At 37.7% G+C, this 13,859-nt stretch overlaps 1 protein-coding gene across 4 annotated transcripts in view; it reads right to left on the bottom strand.

Moving 5' to 3' along the window:
• RSF1 (remodeling and spacing factor 1) overlaps positions 1–13,859 on the bottom strand; it is a 116,485-nt gene that overhangs the window by 45,067 nt on the left and 57,559 nt on the right. For all 4 annotated transcript variants that reach the window (XM_084895003.1, XM_084895002.1, XM_084895005.1 and 1 more), the window contains exons 3-5: positions 8,861–8,953; positions 7,483–7,688; positions 421–575 (exon numbers count right to left, since the gene is read on the bottom strand). In XM_084895003.1, coding sequence (XP_084751129.1) covers positions 421–575; positions 7,483–7,688; positions 8,861–8,953 — 454 coding nt within the window. The remainder of the gene's footprint in view (positions 1–420; positions 576–7,482; positions 7,689–8,860; positions 8,954–13,859) is intronic.

Raw genomic sequence — 13,859 nt, 5'->3', positions numbered from 1 at the left:
ATCCCCAGTAGGGGGTGTGCAAGAGGCAGCTGATCGATGACTCTCTCTCATCGATGTTTCTAACTATCTCTCTCCCTTCCTCTCTGTACAAAATCAATAAAATATATTTAAAAAAAAAATGACAAGTTATAAATTATGTATATTTTACAACAATAAGTTCGCTAAGTATCTTCACATTCTTAAACCAGTAAAGATGATGTTTGGATGATTTGAACATTTTCATTTAAATTTTTTAAATGTCCAATATAAAAGAGCAAAATACTCAATTTTCAATTTGCTTTTAACTTAAAAGAAAGATCAACCTTCTTCTACAGGAAGCCTAACAACGTTTCAAACTGAGAGAATCCCAATTTAAATGGTTAGGAAGAGGAGTGTAAAGAAGACAGAAGAAATTACAAAACAAAACACACAAAAAAAAACCTTGTTTAGGTGTTTCTTCCTCCTTTTTAGTCTCTTCATCATCCAAGCTAGGACTGTCGCGGGAAGAGCTGTCCTGTTGGCTGGGGTTTTTCAATAGTACAGGATCAATTTGTGCTTTCAGGAGTGCAAGAGTCTCAGCCAACTCATTTCGATTTCTAAACAGGGGGAAAAATAAGGCAACATAGAAATCTTTCTTCTATTCTAAAGAGTTTTCAGAATAATACATATTAGAAATTAAAATAAAATAAAAAACACTAAAAAACCCCACTAAATCACTAGTACAAGCCAAACCAAATTAACTTTGAATTTTAAAATTAAGTATTAGAAATGAAAGCTTATTAAAATACACTAGTTTCCAAAGAGGAATCTTAAGACTATTCTCTGAATGGCAATGCAAATCTTTCACTAAAAAGAACAGCTAGGAACAAATTAGACAAAAATCAAAGTTTGATAATTTTTTAAAGTACTATGCAATACAAAAATCAATGTAAAACTTGCTTGAAGAAGCATTTCTTTTAATAGAATAATTCAAGTTCTTGAGTCACTTGAAAAAAGACCTATTTTCCACCTACAGAGAGAATAACATTTGATATTGTTACAAAATTATGACCCAAGACTTTCTGAGTAATGATGGCAAAAAAGCAGCTGTAATAACACAGTCCAAAAACCTAAGAATTTGGGTTACTGGTGGTGTTTTGTCAATTATAGTTTTCAACTATAGGAAGTGAATTCATTTTGAATCAAAGATATAGGAAAATCTCAAATAAATAAGATTTTAACCTATATATTTTCTACTTTTACTATCAAAATCAGAGGTATGATATGCTCAATTTAAACGCTGTGTTAAACAAGAAACTTCAGTTGGATATTTTTCCTGCTCAGAAAAACACTATGCAACAGTGAAGAGAAAAGGGAAACCGTGGACTAAGAGTTGGGGCATTTAGTTCTATTTCTGCCACTAAGTTAACTAATCAGCTTAACAGAAGCTTCCTATCTGTGTTCTCAAAGGACTCTGTATGCAAATCTAAATCTAAGTAATTAGTATTAAGATGAAATTATTTTCTTATCTGTCATGACACATATGCCCCCTCTATCTTCCTATCCCTTCAATCTCCATTCCAGCTAAGCTCTACTGCTTGAGAGCAGTGACATTGCCTCATGAAGCAGGTGCTAAAAAATGGCAAATCCTATATAATAAAAGCCTAATATGCTAAGTGTCCAGTCATCCATTCAACCAATCCAAGCATAATACGTTAATGATATACTAAGGCCGCTCAACTGCTTGCTAAGAGGTGCACTCACCAGCAGGGGCAGACAGTCGACCAGTTGCCATAACCTGTACTGACCACCAGGGGGTAGACTATCTGACTGGTAGGTTAACTTGCTGCTGAGGTCTGGTAGATCGGGACTGAGTGAGATGGGCTGGACATGTCCTGGAGCCTAACCGTGGTCCCTCCCCAGCTGGCCAACCTCCCATGTCCCTCCCCGGCCCCATTCGGGCACTGGTGGGGTCCTACGGGGATGTGTCCTCTTGCAATCTGGGACCCCTTAGAGGATGTCAGAGAGCCGTTTTCGGCCTGAACCCTCAGGCCAGGCCGAGGGACCCCATTGGAGCACAAATTCATGCACCAGACCTCTAGTAACGGAATAAAATCCCTATTCCTAAACTATATGACTATGTGCCCCTAGACAGTTCATCTATCTTCCAATAGGCCTCAGGTTCCTTACCAATAAAAGACTATATTCTCTTGAGTATCATTAAGTTGGCCTCCTAAAAAAAAGTAATAAAATTGAACTGATGAATATATTTCAGAAATTAAAATGCCAACCATTCTGTCATCATGCAGGTATTATAGGTATCATATGAGCATATCCAATTAAATCAGTGGTTCTCAACCTTTCTAATGCCGTGACCCTTTAATACAGTTCCTCATGTTCTGGTGACCCCCAACCATAAAATTGTTTTTGTTGCTACTTCATAATTGTAATTTTGCTACTGTTATGAGTCGTAATGTAAATATCTGTGTTTTCCAATGTTATTAGGCTATACAGCAGCAGTACTCAACCTGTGGGTTGTTAGCAGGGTACAGGTTGAGAACCGCTAGCAGGATTGTCTAAGAACATCGGAAAACACAGATATTTACATTATGATTCATAACAGTAGCAAAATTACAGTTATGAAGTAGTAACAAAAATAATTTTATGGTTGGTAGTCACCACAACATGAGGAACTGGCCGAAACCAGTTTGGCTCAATGGATAGAGCATTGGCTTGGGGACTGAAGGGACCCGGGTTCGATTCCAGTCAAGGGCATGTACCTTGGTTGCGGGCATATCCCCAGTAGGGGGTGTGCAAGAGGCAGCTGATCGATGACTCTCTCTCATCGGTGTTTCTAACTCTCTATCTCTCTCCCTTCCTCTCTGTACAAAATCAATAAAATATATTTTTTAAAAAAACAAAAAACATGAGGAACTGTATTAAAGGGTTGCGGCATTAGAAAGGTTGAGAACCACTGGTTCAGAATTTTAATTCTCTAATAGTAGAAGGTCAGATTAGATGCTCTTTAAAGATCTTGTCTGGTAGTACCTCCACTTTACAAAAAAGGAAAACTAAAAGCTAAAGACACTAAATAAATTTATTTTTTGCAAAGTTCCTATCTCTTAATGTCATTAAGCCAACCTGCTTCTAACCTAAGGATCTATCCACTTAATGTTATTACTTCTCATGTTTCATTGAGAATTACTATTACTTTTAAAAAATATATATATTTTATTGATTTTTTTTACAGAGAGGAAGAGAGAGGGATAGAGAGTTAGAAACATCGATGAGAGAGAATCATCGATCAGCTGCCTCCTGCACACCCCCTACTGGGTATGTGCCCGCAACCAAGGTACATGCCCTTGACCGGAATCGAAACTGGGACCTTTCAGGCCACAGGCCGACGCTCCACCCACTGAGCCAAACCAGTTTCGGCAGAATTACTATTACTTTTTAAGTCACACCAGGAAGTAAAGAATATATTGAAGTTTGTCACTATACCTATTTTAAAAAACTTTTAAACATTAGAAGAGAGCCAATATTGCTAGAAAATCCATGTCAATTATTTCTTCTATTCTAAGTAGCAAAGGAATTTAATAGAAAATTTAGTTTTCTGTAGTACTTTCACTGAAGCCTAAAGTGACAATGAAATACTTGTAACAAATTATTCCTCCACGGCAATTTTTACTTGAATATTAATTAGAACAGCTTTTAACTGGCTACAGCTTAAATATTTGTGTTTTTGAAACCTGTTGTAACACTTGCTTAAACCATATAAAACTGCATTAACTATGTGTAATACCAGCTGGAAAATATCGAGGGAAACTATGAAAAGTATATGACTGTCTGACCTGGACATGGTACTCAAGGGTTAAACATTGGCCCTCGTACCAAATGGTCGCAAATTCGATTCTAGGTCAAGAGCAAGTACCTGGGTTTCAGGCTCTCAACCAGTGGCTCTATCTATCACACTTATGTCTGACTCTGTCTCTTTCTCCCCTCCCTCCGTTTCTCCCTCCCATTCAATGGGAAAAATGTCCTAAAGTGAGAATTAACAAAGATAACAATAAAAAAAATCACTAATCTGTACACCTGAAACAAATAACAAAATAAAATTGGAAGAAAAATATACAAAACTGCCATTTTTATAGGTTAAAAATCATAATCATATGGTTCAATGAATTTAACTACTTTTACTCAATATATACATTCACAGAGACTATGATTAAATTTTATTTCAGAACTATTTTGTTTATCTCCGTTTAGTAACGTAACTTATATGGAAGACCCACATTACCATATGAAAAAAGGGTGCTGATAAAACAATCACTCCCAAGTTCATTCAGTTCACATTTATTTTTAAGGAATGGTGATTTGCTTCCCTGACTCAAATATTCAAAATTTCTATGGATTATTTCTTCAAATAATTAATATTTAACACTAATATTCATAAGCCAGTGGTTATAGATCTACTAATTCTCCCTACTTTAGTGATAGAGCCTCCGATATTTTCCAAATAAAATAAAAAAAAAACTATCAATATTAATGAAAGAAATTGTAATTAAGTTGCAAAATTATAATATTAGAGACAAAGAGATTCTGAAAAGTCCCAGTGTCATTTATGAATTTTTATAAAAATTCTATTTCAAGATTTTACATTAAATGTTTCTATTCAGATATATCAGTCAATACAAAGAAGAAATCAAGATTTTAAAAAGTAAGTATGGTAAGAAAGCACAATCTTCCTCAGATTTCTTCAGAACCCCAGTTAAGAAATGTACTAGTATACATTTAAAAATCAAAAGTATACTAAAATATCAAGATGAAATGGGCAAATTAAAATAATTAAGAATAAAAAGATAATCCTAATAAAAACTACATATATATATATATATATATATATATATATATATATATATATATATATAAATAAATAAATAAAAGCCTAAGCAACTGGAACATCGGAATAACCAGAACAACTGGTCACTATGACATGCAATGACCACCAGGGGGCAGACGCTCAATGCAGGAGCTGTCTCCTGATGATCAGTGCGTTCCCACAGCCAACCTCCCACAGCCAGCCAACCTCTCCTGGTCCCTCCCTGCTGCTGGGCAACCTCCCCTGGTCATTACCCCTGTCTGGCAGGCCCCGGTCAGCAGCTTGAAGGACCCAATCAGCCCTGATCGCAGGCCAGGCTAAGGACCCCACCCATGCACGAATTTCGTGTAGGCATCTAGTGTGTGAGTGTCTGTGCACGCGCCTGTGTGTGTGTGTGCGCGCACGCGTGTAGCTAATGTGCTAAGTGTCCGACCATCCTAACAATCACTATGTTGCACACTGGCCACTAGGGGCAAACACTCAACACAAGAGCTGCCGTGACATGCACTGCCCACTTACAGAGAAACAACACCAGAAACCTAGTGCCCACAAAGCAACTCTACGCTTTCCCCAAGAGGGACACAGGCCCTGCCATCAGCCTAGAGCGACAGCCCACCAAATCACAGCCGACACCGCCAAGAACCCATAGTGCAAAATGTGGCCCACAGCCCAGTCCAGTCCAGAAACGTTGGCTGTGGGCGCTGGGTAATGACATCACATAGCAACATTCGGCTTCCTCTCCCTAGTTTCTTCAGCCCAGGGACAAGACTTCCTTTATAGCCAGATGAAAACATTTTACACTTTAACCAAATGTCTGAAGCATTTTCCAGTGCTTCATCTCATTTGATCCTTACAGAAATCCTGGAGTTAGGTACATAGGAGACTTGGTGGAATCCTATTTTCTTTTCATTAGCTCGAAAATGGAGATTTAGAAAGCTTGGAAACTTGAAGATGGAAAAGAAGAAAGAAATGGTGGACCTTGAAAATGACTTAAGGTTTTCTCACTGCACAGAATATAGTCTAACACTGGTGCAGTTAAATATTTTACCCTTTGTTCTCCCTGTGTGGTCTACAATAATAATCTGCTTCATGTTGATATTTACTGCTGTTGTTGACAATTACCTGAAAAGGAAGTTGGGGTGCTTCACTGGGCTGGAAAAAGTTTAGCTACATCAGAAAGCAGGTCTAATTAATCAATTTTATCTATCTATCTATCTACACACACACACAGAGCTCTCACTGGCACCAATTATACATGTGTGTTTTGATTTGTCATTGTCACTCATGAATTTGGTTGATACCTCTATTATAGAGAAAGGGCAAATAAGCAATAGCAATATTAAAATATTTCTTCCAATTAATTTCCTTTCAATGTGCATGAATTCGTGCACCAGGCCACTGGTAGCTAAATAAGAACCAAATAATACTATTCTTATATATCTGTCTAACAATGTGTTTTGTTCTAGTGGGGTGGGTGCAGATATTACCAATGTATTGCTTATTTTTTAGACTGTGGCTTCCTGAAGTACAAGGTATATGTCTTGGTATGAACCACACTGCTAAATATATTTATTTAGTTGACAAATAATGAATATTATGCTGAGCACAAGGCTAGGTACTGGTAATTCTCAAACTTCTGAAAAAAAAAAGAACTACCACAGCCTCAGTGATTATATCTAAACTAGAGGCCCAGTGCACAAATTCAGCTGGCCCTGGCCCGTGGTTGAACTTCTGGTAGAACTCCCATCCAAGGGGACAATTTGCATACATTAGGTCCTCGGGTTACATCAGAGATCTGTGCCTAAGGTGTGACATAATGTGATTTTTCACCGTAAGTCAGAACCTACCTACATAAGCACCTACGTCACTCACAGAGAGCACACACACACAGCAGTAATAAAGTGAAACAGTTAAAAAAAAATTAAAAGAAAGTTAACAAAAACATATAAAGCACATTATGCGCCGAAACCGGCTTGGCTCAGTGGTAGAGCGTCGGTCTGCGGACTGAAAGGTCCCAGGTTCGATTCCGGTCAGGGGCATGTACATTGGTTGTGGGCACATCCCTGGTAGGGGGTGTGCAAGAGGCAGCTGGTCGATGTTTCTCTCTCATCAACGTTTCTGGCTCTCTATCTCTCTCCCTTCCTCTCTGTAAAAAAAATCAATAAATATTTAAAAAACAAAACAAAACAAAAAAACAACATAAAGCACATATGTACATAAGTCAAAATGACAGAACTTTAAAAAAAAAAATACTATAAATGGGAGATGGCAATGTAATCATGAAACAACATATGTTGAGTCCAATGTACTCAAGGACTGCCTGTTATTAGCCTTTTATTATATAGGACTAGAGGCCCAGTGCATGAATTCATGTGTGGTCCCTTGGCCTGGCTGGTGATCAGGGTTGATTGGGGCTGGCTAGTTAGGGGGAGGGACCATGGGAGGTTGACTGCCCTGCAGAAGGTTGGCTGTGAGAGTGCTTTGAACGCTCCTGCGTTGAACGTCTGCCCCCTGGTGGTCAGTGCACATCATAGCTACACGGCCAGTCATCTGGCTGTAAGAGTTGCTTGGGCTTTTATATATATAGATAGAGAGGAGATCAAAGTAAACACAAATAAATGTAACAAGATTTCATAAAAAGATACCTGACAATGCATTTCCACGATGAGCCATCTTGATCATCTTGTTCTTCTATGTACATTCTGACATTGTGATCTTGATCCAACTGGTACCAGTACATGAGGCCATCTTTGTCTCGACCAATCGGCTGGAGACGCATGGTATCGGCATCTTCCTCATTGATAATATTCTTGAATTTGAGATTGTCATCAAACTGACACTCACAGAGGTACTGAAAAAATAGTTAGAACAGGGCTTAAGATACCTCACATAAATGCTTCTTCATTACAGTTAAGTGTGATATGTTTAACCACAGAACTGATTCAAGGACAGAAAGCAGAAAGAACACATACAGTTTATTAATCTTTTACCATACCCTTCCCCCATTTTTACAACTTACTTAAAACAACTAATTTAAAAAGATAAATTTCAGGTTAACATGTTACTTTAGTGTTACATAAATTTATAGTTTCAATATAATAAATGACACAAATATTAAGTTATATTTCAAAAGCACCGAGTCATTCTGTTTACAATAAATTGCTCAAAATGTTTCATGATATAAAATTTTTACTGATTCTTTCCCTCTTAAAACTTTTAAATGAACATTATTCTTGGCTATCTCCTTTTGAAAGCCTGAAATATATGCATTTTTCAAGGAAGGTAGTCTGAATGACAGCTGCCTCTAAATAAGTATTTTAATAAAGAGATATTTATGTTACTAAATAAGGAACTGACTTAACTTTTTGAACTTCTGGTAGAACTTTTGTTAAATATTTTTATATATGATTATGGTGTAAAGTCAGGATTCTTCCCTGAGCCTCTCTGCCCAAGCAGATAAAACATGAATTTCCTATCACAGTCTCTTTGTTTTTGCCAGCAGTCTCTTTTTTGCGAAAAGTATTGTTTCCTTCATTATGCTGGCTACCTTGCTAATAATTAGGGCCAACACTCTGAAATGGGTAGTACAAGAAAGGGAAACTCAAACTTGAAAATAAATTTACTTTGAGGAGACCTATATTATTTTAATCTCATTGGTTTGATTACGTGTCGTTCCCCTAGTCATTTAGTAAATCAGTAAAAAGATTAACCAGTTTACAGTTTGTGTTAGCAATGACTTAAAGGCTAAAAACAATGAATAAAATTAATTTGGGGCAACTGCTTGCCCATTCTACTATAGTCCTTATAAGCCCAGGAAATTAAATCTAGATATACTTTTATTCTGAAACAAAACCACAAAGAATAACTTATAGAATTTTGTCACCAAAAAAATAAAAGAAAAAATATGTTGTCCCTTTCCAATACTCACTGAAATGTCTACTTTCTAGTTATTTTTCTAATTCAACCAGGAGTGAAAGTGAATTTTTAAATTAAAATAATTATAACAAATAATAAACTCATTACCTTCAGGAGCGCTAGTTTGCATTCAACACTCATTTCGAGATAGCCTTTCTTCTCCATCTCCCATGCCCAAGTGCTATTAAATTCTTGGCATATCTGTCAGAGAAAGTTAATATCTTAATACATAAAAGTTTTATTTAACAGATAGTTTTGCTGTATGATTATGGTATGTATTCTTGGTATATGTTTATAAAGGAAAAAGTCTGTAACAAACTATGCAACCCAATTGCAACCCCAAATGCTTACTACTTAAACAGAACAAAATGTTTATTGCTGACTGCTGACTGATCTAAAGTAAGTACTGATCTCTGCAGCTCTCTCCTCTGGCTCTTGAAAATATTATACATATCTTTGTGGCACATTTTCCCAGATACAAGTAATTATCTGATTCTGTCTCTCTGTATGGCCTAGAAGTTACTGGAGGGCAAGCACAATAATTTATTAATCTCTATGACTAGAACAGAAAATTAAAAGAAAAGAAAAAAAAAAAACATGGCAAACTGCAGGCATATTTAAAATCAAGCCACTTTGCAACTAAATGTTCTCCTATTTATGGGTAAAGATTTCATTGCTTGCTGAAACCGGTTTGGCTCAGTGGATATAGCATCGGCCTGCAGACTGAAGGGTCCCAGGTTCGATTCTGGTCAAGGGCATGTCCCTTGGTTCCAGGCACAACCCCAGTAGGGGGCGTGCAAGAGGCAGCTGATCGATGGTTCACTCTTATTGATGTTTCTAACTCTCTATCCCTCTCTCTTCCTCTCTATAAAAAATCAATAAAATATTTTTTTAAAAATTAAAAAAAAATTTCATTGCTTGCCATTTCAGACCTTTATATAATATAATACTAGAGCCATGTGCACGAAATTCATGCACTAGGGGTAAAGGGGGGGGGGTGTCCCTCAGCCTGGGCTGCGCCCTTTTGCAGTCTGAGATCCCTCGGTGAACATCCCTGTTGTGGTCTGGGAGCTCTCGCTCCTTACCGCCCATATGCTCACTGCGCACTGACCACCATGGGGCAGCTCCTGCATTGAGCGTCTGCTCCCTGGTGGTCAGTGTGCATCATAGAGATTGGTCGGTCTGGTTGTTCCACTGTAATGGTGGCTTAGGCTTTTATTATATAGAAGGCATAAATTTAAGTTTATAGTGTTCTCTACATATACAAGCATTCCAGGTAAACCAGAGCCACATAACAGTCTAAGGAAAAATATGGATAACCACTCTATTCAATATCAGGGACTAATCAGGAGAAATGCCATGGGTTTTATGACCTGTGAACCAGTTTCTTCAGCTATAAAAGGGAAGCAAAAATACTACTGATCTTAAAGTTTATGAAATTCCCTTAGCCGGTTTGGCTCGTAGACAGAGCATCAGCCTAATGACCAAAGGGTCCCAAGTTTGATTCCGGTCAAGGACATGTACTTTGGTTGCAGGCTTCTACCGGGACCCTGGTTGGGGTGCAGGCAGGAGGCAACCAATCGATGTGTTTCTCTCACATCAATATTTCTGTCTTTCTCTCTCTGCTACTCTATCCAAAAGATCAATGGAAAAATGTCCTTGGGAGAGGATTAACAATAACAACAAAAAAAGATTATGAAATATACATAAAAATATTAAGTACCTAAGCAACTTCAACAAAATCTGTCTTTATTTACTTTAGTACCTGGATTTATTTATCCTTGGAAATCATTCAAATTGAAATTTTTAAAACTGAGAAATATGAAATTTAGAAAGATTCATTTATTCAGTGAGCCTGCAAATATTTACTGAGTACCTACTAGCTGTCAGCTTAAGTCAAGGAGGTGGGGAAGACAGACAGCCCGCCATCATGGACCTTACAATGTAGGAGTTAGTCAAAAAGGTAAAAATTTAAAATGATTCAAGTAGCCCAGCTGGTGTGGCTCAGTGTGGTCCCGTGCACTAAGAGGTCACAAGTTTGATTCTGAGGCAGGGCACATGCCCAGGTTGAGGCCTCCATCGTCAGGAGAGGCAGCCAATGTTCCTATCTCTTTTTCCCTTTCCCTTCCTTTCTATCTCAAAATCAATAAAAACATAAAAGTAATTTTTTTCAAATAAAGACAAATACTATACTGAAAATAAAATGTATTAGTGTGGGTGCTATTTTGCATTGGGTGCTGAGGGAAAACCTCATTTTATTATTAATTTTAATTATTTATTTACTGATTTAGAGAGAAAGAGAGACAAAGAGGAGAAGAGAGAGAGAGAGAGAGAGAGAGAGAGAGAGAGAGAGAGAGAGAGAGAGAGAGAGAGAGAGAGAGGAGAGGGAGAGAGAGATTTGTCTTTCCACTTAATTTACCCAATTATTGGTTGATTCTTTTATGTGCCCTGACCAGATATCAAACTCTCAACCATAGCATATCAGGATGATGCTCTAACCTAGGGGTCAGCACACTGTGGCTTGCGAGCCACGGTTTGCTGCTCTGTTGACTAATGAGTTTGACGACCACTGCGAAGGCATTACCCTTACCCAGAAGTTTTGACTTCAGGTTGAAGACATTACTGGTAGTACATTATTAAAATGTTTTTTAAGTGTTTTTTTTCCTAGCAGTGGTCAGCAAACTTATTAGTCAACAGAATGGCAAACCACATGTGGCTCTCGAGCCACAGTTTGCCGACCACTGCTCTAAGCCACTAAGCTACCTGGCCAGGGTGAAAAAACATTTTAAAAAGTTGACACTTGACACAGAAAGTTGAAACATAAAATAGAAATGAGCCACAAGATAATCCGGAGAAGAAACTAACTAGCAAAAAGACCTTAAGGTTTGACAAATTAGGAAAAGAGAAAAGATTTGTCAATGTAAACAAAGTAGAAGAGCAATTTTCAACTTGTGTGTCTGTGTTGCAAGAATTTTTAAAAACATGCAATGCTTGACTATTTTAGGCAGGAGCACTGACCCCTTTTCCCTTAGATTGTCAATAAAATAAAAGACAACAGCCAACACAACACAACACGACAATAACTGTCTGGTGTGAATAGATCAAAATTATACCTATTTTTTTTTTTTTTTGTCAGATCAGTAAAAAAGCATTACATATATTTTGGTGTGCCGCAGAATTTTAGTAATCAGTTTGTGTGAAATGGTTGAAAACTCCTGAAGCAAAATAAGGGAGAAAATAGCAACAGATAAAGTTAAAGAAGTAACCGAGAGCCAAAATATATAGGCCAGGGAAAAGAATTAAGATTTTATTTCAAATATGATGAGAGGCCAATGAAGTATTTTATTTTGCATTTTAAAAATATTTCTTTTTATTGACTTCAGAGAGGAAGGAAGAGGGGGAGCGATAGAAACATCAATGATGAGAATCATTGATCGGCTGCCTCCTGCATGCCGTATTGGGGATGGAGACCAGGGCTCAGGCATATGTCATGACCGGGAATCGAACTGTGAACTCCTGGTTCATAGGTCGATGCTCAACCACTGAGATGCTCTGGCCAGACCCAATGGAGTGTTTTAAATTGGTAAATTGATGATTTATGTTTCAAAAATAGCTGCTGTATAAAAAAAAAATTGTAGAGGGAAAGGAATGAAAACTAAAACACCCATTTTAAGGCAAGAGATAATGATGACAAGAACTATGGTGGTAATAGTGATAATAAAAAGAAGTAGCTGTATTTGCGGCAGAATCATAAGGACTTTTGATAGAATGGATGTAGATGGAGGGTGATTGGAAAGAAAACCCAAAGGTGACATCTAGATTCCTTGGCATGAAAAAAATGGAAGAATAAAAGTGCTTTTGACTAAGGTATTAAGAGAATACATGAGAGAAGGGAGTTAACCAGCGATCTCTAATGAGCTTGGGGTAAGTGTCTTGCTCAAAGTTACTGAACTGAGACTCTTGGTTCATACATGTTTACACTGGATCTTTTCAAATCTGAGTCAAGAATTTACAGCTACTGACAAGTCAAGGGCTATGCCTACTCTTCTTCATATCCCTAACCTGTGACAAAGAATGAAACGTACAGCAAGTACAAAACAAATATCTGATGAATAGATGAAAGACATATAAAAATAATGCTTTACTATAATTGAAAAATTCTATTAAGTTAACAACTTATAATTTCTAAGCCAACACATCTCAAATAATATTATAAATTCTTACTAGACTAATAATAGCTAGAATTTATTTCATGTTTACCATGTACTGAGTACTGTTTTAACTGCTTTAATATATTGACTCAGTCAATTCGAACAAGCATTAAACAAATGTACTGCTATCCTCAGGAGGGTATGTGCTTTAGCCAAAGAACAAGAGAAACAGGAATTACTATCTTTAGTCATTTCTGGTGAAATCAGTATATAATTTAAGATCAGGTCAGCTGTCACCAATGGAGATGTGGACAAAGGCCAGAATGAGAATTATAAATCATCTAGTTCCATTATTTATACTCAAATTACACCTCACCAAGTCTACCTTATCTAATACTTAAATACGTCCAACTATTTATAAATAATATTTCTGGAGGACTGAACCAGACATTTACTAAGCACATTAAGTACTGGGTTGTGGGGAGCAAAGATGAATTAGCAGTCTCGGCTGTAAGAAATTCAGAATTCAGAGGGGAAAAAAGAGGGGACATGCAAAGGTCATGTAAACAAGTAATCAGTGAGTTATCTACCAACTAAGTAACTGATATAATTATAAACTACTAGAGGCCCAGTGCACAAAATTCGTGCATGGGGTGGGGGTGGGGAAAGGGTTATCCTTCAGCCCAGCCTGCACCTTCTCCAATCGAGAGATGTCCAACTGCCCGTTTAGGCCTGATCCCAGTGGACACCCCACTCACAATCCAAGACTGCTGGCTCCCAACTGCTTGCTTGCCTGCCTGCCTTCCTGACTGCCCCTAACCGCTTCTGCCTGCCAGCCTGATCATCCCCTAACCACTCCCATGCCATCCTGATTGATGTCTAACTGCTCCCCTGCCAGCCTGTTTGCCCTTAACTTCCCTCCTCTGCCAGCCTGGTCACCCCTAACCTGCCCTCTC

The sequence above is a fragment of the Pipistrellus hanaki genome (assembly GCF_964339955.1).
Source record: "Pipistrellus hanaki genome assembly, chromosome: 9".
Classification (NCBI taxonomy): domain Eukaryota; kingdom Metazoa; phylum Chordata; class Mammalia; order Chiroptera; family Vespertilionidae; genus Pipistrellus; species Pipistrellus hanaki.
Note: the sequence above shows the minus strand (reverse complement) of the source record. Positions and strands in the feature narration are given on the sequence as shown.